Source organism: Pipra filicauda, unplaced genomic scaffold (assembly GCF_003945595.2).
Source record: "Pipra filicauda isolate LSUMZ 115617 unplaced genomic scaffold, ASM394559v2 scaffold33_size4404698_pilon, whole genome shotgun sequence".
Classification (NCBI taxonomy): Eukaryota; Metazoa; Chordata; class Aves; order Passeriformes; family Pipridae; genus Pipra; species Pipra filicauda.
In genome coordinates, this window is record NW_024104465.1 from 568,844 (window position 1) to 578,956 (window position 10,113).

The following is a 10,113-nucleotide window of genomic DNA, read 5'->3' on the forward strand; positions in this document are numbered from 1 at the left end:
TGACTGAAAAGGTAATGTGAAGAAAACACTTAAAAGGAAAATGCAATGCAGAAAGCACTGAAAATGCAAGAACAGGGAAAAGAGAATGGTAAGAATCACATCAAAAAGAAAATGCTATGAAGAAAGAAAAACTGTAAAACAAGACCGGAATCTGGTGCAGAACTTCATGTTCTCACTTAGATATATTTTAATTTTAAATTTTCACTTAAAGTTGTTTGCAGTTACCAAAACTTACAAGGAACTTATAAAAAACTCCACTGATTCAGATTTCAATGTAGTGCTTTCTGATGAGTGAAGCCCAGAACACTGGAATGTGACCCATTTTAACCAAGAGACCCCCAGTCTTCAAAGCTATGCCACCTTAGTTACAACAGACACGATTTCCCTTCAAATTATGAACCATTATAAATCCATGTCCATTGAACAGCTGTAAGAACCTCTAAAAGTAGGATTTTGTATCACAGTGCAGCACCATGAGTCAGTAGTCTTGTCTAAACCTACTTGTGTATTTATATGTATTTAATAAGCTAACATATATCTACTGAGGGCTGCAAAAGATACTCGAGCTCATGTTTGAAAAGCCTTTCATAAATAGAAAACTATGATTGAGAGCAGATTCTTGGACAAGAGAGGCAGAAGAGCAAGGTGCAGTCCAGGAATAAATACCAGGTTAGTTTTCCCCTTTTGACTGGACTATCCAAACAAGCCCCAGACAAAGTTTAAATCCACATTATTACCATTTTGTTTACTGTCATCTTGGCAGCTGACCCAAAGTCCACCAGTTTAATGTGTCCTGTTCGGTCAATAAGAACATTCTCTGGTTTGATATCTCTGTAAGCAAGAAGAAAGCCATCAGTACCTTTCCATGCTATTCCCTACTATCACATCCAGATAACAGGATAGCCCTATTCAGCTACACTCAACCCTGTGCTCAGCTGCACTTTCAAGTGGGAGCCTTATTTCCAACTGCTGTTCTGTTTCCAACCAAATAGGAAAGTATTAAAGTTCCCCTTATTTCATGGAAGGTTAATAATTATTGATAGAAGATGGAAAGGTGGTTTTGCACCCTCATCACACTGTGAGTTACAGTAAAGTATGAGGTAGCTTTCTTCCCAAATTCCCTTGCAACTTATTCTGCTCATCTTCCAAATCCAGGCAGTGACCTTGCATTAGAAGGCCACAGTCTGTGCTCTAAGTGCAGCCACTGCACCTCCTGGAACATAAAATAATTCCTAATAATTTCCACACCCTCAGAATGGAATAAATTTATTAAATACCAATATGATTTGAAAATGTACACATCAGCCTCCAAGCCTGGAGAGAAAACTGTGATATTTAACTACTCCAACATCCTATACTGCCCTGTTCGCCAGTCAGCACACAACAATTTTTAACAATTACACTGATTTCCCACACTCTTTGGTGCCAAAAGCAGCAATCTCTGGAAAAGATTTAAATTTTTTATAGTGCAACATTAAGGCTTCTTTTTACTGAGCCTCCAGAAAAATATATGTAACAATCCTTTCTTGATATTAGGCTGAACTTTACATCAAAGTTAATGCCTTTAGCTACAATTATAGTTGGGAGTCTGATTAATTTTCTAATTTTGTCTTCCAATACAGCTTGTGAAATACTGTCCTGAAAGAGGACAGAATATAAAATAAAAGAAATCACACAAGAATGCATCATTCCAGAACACCTTTTCTGGAATGATACTGATTAAACATATCTGTGCTCTGCAAAGCAAACTTTACCTACCTGTGTACATAACCCATCTGATGGACACTGTGAATGGCCAAGACCAACTCTGCAAGATAAAACTGCACCATATTCTCATCCAGTTGGTCCTCATATCGGTTTAAGAGTGACAGCAAGTCCCCTCCAGGCTCATACTCCATAACCTACATTAAATTTTAAAAGAACACATATTTCACGCACACAAAAGATATTCCATTCAACTCCTCCATATTACACTGGACACATATCAAACAGTGGCATGTAGTGCAGGAAAACTAACAGAAAATGAGCACATTTCAACCATCACGTTGTTCTTTAGTATAACAGCAGTAGTGCTCAACAGAGGAGAAAAACAAACAGCAGGCATTACCAAGTAGAGATTTTTCCTGTCTTGAAATGCATATTGTAACTGTGGAATCCATGGACTGGTGCTCTGAGCTAATATGCTGCGTTCTTCCTCAAAAAATGACACCTACAAAAAGAAGTGTTCAGTTATATCATGATGAGAGGGAGTTAGAATACATTAGAATCCCCTAGTTTGAGAAAAGTTTGAGTCTGTGCCAAAGGCACACATCGCAAAAAAATTACACAGAAATTTTAAGTGCTATTTCCTTGTGATATACACCTTCAAAAAAGTAATTTCATTTTACTTCTTTTTGTTTTCTGTTCCCCTCCCAATCTCTGTTGTCTAGCTTGCTTTCAGCTGAACAGTCCCTGCAGCAAAGGCCAGCTTCCCTCTCAATCTGTTGAAGCATCCACCAGTCTGGAGTGCAGTCCTGGTTGACTTCATCTGGACTGGCCCCAATAAAATAAAACTAATCTCAAAAGAATCAGACAAGCAGAAAAGAAGCTGGACCAATTATGGGGTAGCATCTTACAGCCAATTTAGTAATACATTCATTGTAAGGCATTAAAATACAAGGCTTTGATGAAATCCTCCTCTAGCAACTATTTAATTGTTCGGATGTTCAGCCAGACAACAAGAAATTAATTTTATTACAGAATACTGTAAATTTCTTTAGACCAACATTCCCTACTTTCACTGACCCACAATGAACAAGAATGAGCAAATGCCATATAAGGGTAGTATCCTACTTTGCTTTCTTGTTATTCTATGCAATAGAAAGAACAATTTTAGTTTAGCTTCATTTTTAGTAGCTACAAAAAATTATAAGGAATCTCAGGAGCAACCTAACTGCACCACGTATGGGGATCAACTAATGCAGATATTGCTGCATAAATTCAAGAGGTCTTTCATGGAGTGTCTCTGTCCTGCTTGTCATCTCAAGTCAGTAAAAGAATTAACTTCTGTTTCTCACTAAACTATGATAACAACCTCTATTACCCCATTGCCCAAGGTAGCAAGAGGCTCTCCATAAAATCCCAATCACCAGTTTGCCTTCACACCCACTCTTGACATTCTACGTCACTCTTTAAAATAAAAAAACCCTTAATGAATAGATTGCCTGAAAATGCAAGCCATCAACAAGCAGATCAATAGTGATTCAGTGTTCCCTTCATCTGTTTTTTCTTGCCTTACAATTGATGTTAAGCTCTTGGAGACACGGGCCATGTTTTAGCACCTGAGGATGGCACTTCAGCCAGTCCATGGACTTTGACAATGGCTTTTAAACACAGCAAAACTACACACAGATTTATTGCTCTACCGAAATGTAAGATGAACCTTCTCAAGATACATTTTTAGCTTTATTCTAATAGTAGTGACAAAAAGGAAGTGTTTAACAAATTGCAATTTATCCTCCTACTGTAATAACACAAATATACATACGTGCTCCTGTGCCAGCAAGGACTCCTTGCTCATCACCTTCATAGCATATATATCACCAGTAACTTTCTCTCTTACTACTTTGACCTCTGCAAAGTGACCACAGCCAACCACACTCTTTACTTCAAAATCCTTCACATTGGGTTGCAGTTCCTTTAGTTCAGCTATAGCCTCTGCATCTATAAAAATAAAATACTTATTTTTACATTGGCCAACTGGCATTTCATAAAAAAAAGACATCAAAACTGGGGAATAAAATTAAATTTAAAAAAAAATTAAAAAAAAAAAAGACATTCAGTTCCAGATTCTCAAGAAATGTTAAATCTTTCCAGAATATGCTTCTTAAAAATAACAGTATGCATAAGAACTAGAAAAAGGATGTATCGATGCAGAGTTAAGTCTGAAATATGGTACATACAAAGGAATCAGGAAATGCTAAGACAGTTCTCATAGCAACCATAATTCTGTCCCATTCATAACATCAGAGGCTGAGAGCCTCTTTGGTTTCCAACTTCTTTCCAGCCACCCTTTACCAACACAAAGTGTATTCCCTAAATACGAGGGCTTCTCTGGAGTCCAGGGGCAGGGTTTGCTCCTCTGCCTGAGGGAGGCACTAGTCCATTGTCAAACAACCAACAAGCATTTATTGCAGATATTCAGCTCAAGTTTTCCACTGACCAGCATGCAGGGTGATACTCAGTTGCTCATGGGAAACTGTTCTAAAAATTCTTCAGACCAACAGAAAATTACTGTCCAATAACAATATCTAGAAATCATTGGATGGAGCTGTTACAGAGGGCATGACACGTTGCTTGTAACCAAATGGCTTTCTGCTAAATCTTAACAGAAAAATTGATGAACCTTTTATTTTCTCTCTTCCCTGAAAGGAACCCGAGCACATTATCAGTAACATATTTACTCCTTTAGAAATTAGATCTTTAAAGAACAGAAACACTATTTACAAGTGTAAAACTCAGGTAACAGAAGGAATCCAAAACATGAAAGAGCCAAGGATTATTAAGTTCCTTTCTTGAATTTTTTTTCTCATCCCTCTAGTCACTACCCTGCTCTCAACTTCTGACATCCTTCTATTGTGTGCATTTGGAGCTTTGCTGTATCAAGTGCTCAGACACTTTCCAAGAAAGTGCCTCCTCAGATGTAAATATAGTACAGACTAAGGAGGATGCACATTCGAGTCACAGCACTTCAAAAGCCACTTGCATTTGATCTTGGACCTGAACAAAGCTTTACTAAGACTGCCAAGATCCCCTTTGCAATGTTGAGTCTGCCCACAAAAAGTCAGATGCTCAAAGTCCTGGGTTACATTCATTAATGGATCAAAGCAACTAAAGCATTACTTAAACATCCAGATTACTAAGAACTGTCTTTTAAAATGACACCTGAAAATTAGTTTAAACAAACTTACACTTCTTGACAAAGTTGCCAACGTGTTTAATTTTCATTAAAGCAGGATTTCTGCACTCTTCAAAAAGAACAAATAAGGAATCAAGGATGCCTTCCCGGGAGAGAGGAGACATCTGCTGTTGAGTCACAAAGAGTGGCTTCCCCTGGAAAAAAAAAGCAGCAACAGCAGATGGAGTCTCAGACAACAATGAAAAGCCTCAAATCAATAACAGATGTATAGAGCAGATTATATATTATTCATTTTAAAATCACTTCTTCAGAAATTAGGCAAATGATACAGAAGTGTGAGGTAAATATATCAACTCACTGTGTCTATCTGTAATAGCTGTCACAGGTATTTTACTTTTAGACAAAGCAATCTTAATGATTTTTAAAGTTCAAGTCTCGGCTTTCTTGAAACTACCTACACCCTCCTGATGACTCTGATCTGACTGGATTTTTCTTTGACATTGTATCATGTGTGTTTTTTTCATGGTACAAATGGTTTAAGCAATCGGTATCAATACTAACCCTAGGGGAAAAGCTGCTGAACCTCAGATGATCAAATAGCAGCTGGTTAGGTAAATTCATCTCAGGACAAACCCACAGCTACATCACCCATGGAAAAAATGAAGATTACAGGGCACAGAATGCAATATTTCATCTTTGCACGGAAAAATCCATCAGGTTAAAGCATTGACACATGCACAAAACATCAGACCTGATACTATCCACTGAACTTTGTGCAAAGCAGATACACTTTGAACTTCACTTATTTATCCACTTCTTTTACCCCTTCCCCCAAACAATGACACAGGCACGCTTTGAGCATCCAAACAAACAAGTAAGACTGTATTTTGACATGCAGGGAGTGGACATGAACAAAACCAAGATCAGCTACTCCCAGGCCAGATGTTCTTTACCTGAAAGAGCAGATTCAGCCGAGAAGCTCGGCTGGTGATGGGCTCCATCGCTCCTGCCTCGACCGGATTTCGGGCACCGCATTTAAACTTCAACATCCTTACTTGTACGAGCTTATCCCGTATAAACAATCACCTGAAAAACAGAACAGGGACATTCAGCAGGAACTTGAATGGCTGACTTTAAATTAAAAATAAGGAGATGAGGGCGGACGTAATCTGAGCAACATTTATATTCCTTCGGGGAATAAATTTACGAATAGTGGTAAGTTTGAACGCGCCTGGCGCGTCGCGGCAATTTGGGGAACGGGGGGGTTTGAGGAGTGGAGAATCACCCAACCAATAAGGTTGGAAAACTCTGAGATCATCGAGCCCAACCTGTGGCCGAACACCACCGTGTCAGCTACACCAGGGCGCTCAGAGCAAGATCCAGTCTTTCCTTAAACACCTCCAGGCACGGCGGCTCCACCACCTCCCTGGGGCGGAGAGGGAACGGCCGCAGGCGGGACGGTGCGGAGCCCCCCCGAGCCCCCGGTGGCCTCAGGGTGGCCTCAGGGTGGCCTCAGTCCCCCACACCCCCCCCCCCTGAGGTCCCCTCCGGGTCCCCTCAGAGCCCCCTCCCCGCGGCCCCGCGCGCTCCCGCCTTTACCGCCGCCCGCGTTTGAACGGCGCGCGCGGGGCGGGGCCCGCCCGCCATCACTTCCCGTGACGGGGCGCGCGCCAATGGCGGGCCGGAAGCGCCGCTGAGGGGACCCGGCGGATGCGGGGCTGGCACCGCCCCGGCTCGGCCTCCCCGGGGGAAGCGACGGCGAACCCGCGCAGCCTGCAGGGAGCTGTCGCTGAGCTGCTGCGGACCTGCTCTCGCCGGTTTGCTCCCGTACAGCGCTCACGCCGCTTGAAATGTGTTTTACCTCTTTATATTTTTTTTTCCTGTCTGGTTTTTGCTTTGCCAAATCTTAGAGCGCACAAAATTACTCATTCCCAACAGTCCTGAACTGGAGCTGGCTCGACCCTGCCCTGCACGTCATAGTTGGCAGCAGCCGCTGCCAGGTCGGGCAGCCAGAGGGGAAACGGAAAGGTTTTCAGAAGCTTTAAATTTCCTTTCTGTAAACCCCCTGTCTGACCTGTACGACCCTCTTTGTATGGCCGTTTTAGTCACATACGGGGTGATTAGCTTGCGAGCTGAAAAGCTTCCAGCTCGGCATCTCCTCCGAAGCGCCTCCATGGGGACGGTCAGTGGGATGCAGCGTGACCTTGTTTAAGGACGGATCCATGAGATGCCCGTGGAGAACATGGGCACAAAGCACTCATGGGATCTGCAGGCACCACAGTGAATGTTAAACACGGGGTGCAGCGTCAAAGCACAGCCCGTTGTTACACGGTGTCTTGGCAGGATTTGAGCTGGTAACAGAAATGCTCGGTGGTGGGGTCCTCAAAAATAACCATGTTGCTGTGTAGTGATATAAAATATTTTGCTCTCCAACATTCATTTTAGTGACGCTAATACTGGCTTGGCATCTGGCTGCTAAAGTGCAAATCATTTTACAGATTTGTGCTTCCTTCCACCTTTTTCAGACCACCTCTGGAACACTGACATATTTTTGGTCTATTTCTTGTCTCAAACTTATATATCTGGGCTCATTTCAAGTTATTGAACCTGAAAGAGTTTTTAAAATCTAATTTATTGTCCGCCACCTGCACTGCCAATTTGGTTTTTGGATTCCACTCAGAACACTGTCATTGGCTGTGTCTCATCCACAACCACATTGCCCGGGAGAGGTCAGCTCTTAAAAGAAGGGCAGTAAAGAGCTTCCTGTGCATAAACTGATCACTTTTCATGCTAGTGCAAATTAGTAAAATACCACATCCTGCACTGACATTTGAAACCTTATCCTGTCTAAAGGTGCCCTTTCCTATATTTTGGACAAGTCTTATTATCTGCCATCCAAATTAAGAAGAGAATTACAGGCTCCTCTGCCTTTTGCTTTCTCCAACCCATCTCCTCCTCAGCAGATGCCATTAACCCTCTCTCTTTTAACTGCCAAAATTACTGTTAAATATCCACATAGTTTCTAATTCCATTGGGGAAATCACCATATCTATACATTAGTTTAGATGTAGAAAATGAGTGCAGCAGAAGAGCTGGGTTCTCCTTTTGAGAGCTCATTTCTATGTTGTGTTCAAATCACAAGGTGTGGCTGTTCCCTCTTCTCTGCAGGACACTGTGGAATAGCTGATCCACAAACTGGGAGAGGAGATGGGTCATTAAAGGTTTCATCTCGTACACATTAGGCCACCCTTTCCCTTCTACAACATGAACAGCTCTGGGTCTCCCACACAATATCCCAAATTTGACCAGCCAGGTGAGCTGCTTGGCTACCAAGTCTGCCTTGGCTGGACCATGGGCCTCTCTCAGCTGCCCAACAGCTTCAGCAATGGCATCAGTTTAGTTCTATGATTTTTGGGTTTATAATTCATTCTTTCCAAATAAAGATTTCTTTGTTTGCATACTGTTGGGTGTTTGCAAGGAGGGAAGCTGGCTGTTAAAACTGTTGTTTGGGACAGATACGGTTTTCCTCATAATTTAGATGGGGGTTCAAGTTAGATTAGCTCCCTTTAAAAAGGCCCTTAAATACATATTTTTCTAGAAGCAGCCACGTAGTAAAAGATCACTTACTGTTTTTTTCTTCTCTGTTGCTGTGTAAAAAGACTCACATCAACAAGAATGTCTACCAGCAAAATGAAAGAGTAGCATAAAAATACAGTTGCACCAGAACTGTTATCTAATGTAAGAAAAAAAGCTGAAGTGGCAGATGAGGGGAGGAGAGGAGAGAGAGAAAGGCTGTACAGTGTCAGTGATAACACCTCAGTACCCATTTCTTATGTCTCAGGTAAAAAAAAACCAAAACATACCTGTTCAGAAGAACATGTGTTTTGCTTTTCTTTAAATTGGTGATCTGAAGTCTTCAGAGTGAAAGTGATGATTCCTTCATACTTTTGATATTTTTATCAAGAGCAATCATAGTACACCAGTTCTTTGTAACAGTCAAATTACATATCACTTCTTGATCTTGACAGCTGCTCCTGAGAATAACCTCACTTAACTTGAAGGATCTGCAGCAGACCTGCAATTGTACAAAGCAAGGGTTTATTCCTACTATTAAATTAACAGGTCATTCAAAAGCATAACAGAATAAATAGCTCTGTGATTTTCCCTAAACAGGTCTCAATATGGTGCTCAACATGTTTTTGACATCTCACCATGCATTGAATTGGTTACCATCTGTTTGGCATTTTTTTATTATAAGAGTAGGGGTTTCCCTTTATTTCCTTGGCCCAAATTCTCCTCCCTCATGCTGTTGGATTGTGCTCCAAGGTGACTGTGTTCCCAAAATTACTTGTCACTGTAACACCCTTCAGGCTTGCCTGAGGTATAAGACACTAAATGTAAAAGACCAGGCACGCAGGTACACCAGATTTTTGCCAAGGACCTGGCACTGAGATCCTCATTCAAATTCACCTCACCATATTTTAATGGGCAGAGAGCTGCCAAGTCCCCCCCAACACCATCTGGCTGGGAACTTCTGTATTTACAGCAGCATCACTCCGAAATATCTTCATCTGTGGAGCAGTGAGACACCCGTGGCTGCTCCCAGGATGCCAATGGATTTCTGTGTGGCCAGGAAGTAATAAACAGGGCTTGTGCTACCACAGTGCTGAGAGCTAAGCATGACCAAAGAAACTATTTTTTTGTGCTATCTGATCTACCCATGCAGACTGGGGTCTGCAACCCAGGCTTCCAGAGCATGTGGACCCCAGAAATACATCAAGTACTTCAGCAGTTCTTTGCTTGAATGTAATGGCTGGCCTTTACCACAGTTAATCTATAGCTAGTCTATAATTCTCTATAAAAACAAAAAATTAATTATCTTTTATCAGCTCTATGCCTTTCTCTAACTCACCAGTATTTAAAAGATCTTCTGTTGTTCTTCTGTTCTTCTGTTGGTTTTTTTCCCCAGCCCTAACTCTGAGCACAGCTGGGTTACCACTTTCTGTATCAAAACAAATCAAGTCAAATAAAATCAAATAAATTTGGCTGACTCAAATGCTGTCATAAACCCTTGCTAATGGTAGCTCTCACCTTCACTTAATGGGACCTAAACAATCCTTAAGTCCCTGGCACATTTTGTTCCACTTTCTTTACCCAAACTATCACAAAGTATCCAACCTAGACATAACAGTCATGCACATTCCAGGGGACAGAAA

The 10,113-nt window shown here is 41.5% G+C and overlaps 1 protein-coding gene across 7 annotated transcripts in view; it reads right to left on the minus strand.

The window, feature by feature from the left end:
* Positions 1-8,840, minus strand: part of CIT (citron rho-interacting serine/threonine kinase) — a 74,760-nt gene extending 65,920 nt beyond the window's left edge. For 3 of the 7 annotated variants that reach the window (XM_027714129.2, XM_027714133.2, XM_027714126.2), the window contains exons 1-7: positions 8,761-8,840; positions 5,851-5,983; positions 4,950-5,091; positions 3,527-3,702; positions 2,108-2,209; positions 1,759-1,901; positions 738-831 (exon numbers count right to left, since the gene is read on the minus strand). In XM_027714129.2, coding sequence (XP_027569930.1) covers positions 738-831; positions 1,759-1,901; positions 2,108-2,209; positions 3,527-3,702; positions 4,950-5,091; positions 5,851-5,946 — 753 coding nt within the window. In that variant the 5' untranslated portion in view covers positions 5,947-5,983; positions 8,761-8,840. The remainder of the gene's footprint in view (positions 1-737; positions 832-1,758; positions 1,902-2,107; positions 2,210-3,526; positions 3,703-4,949; positions 5,092-5,850; positions 5,984-8,760) is intronic. The other 4 variants (XM_027714130.2, XM_027714128.2, XM_027714132.2 and 1 more) reach the window with 2 other exon arrangements.
* Positions 8,841-10,113: the final 1,273 nt, after the last annotated feature.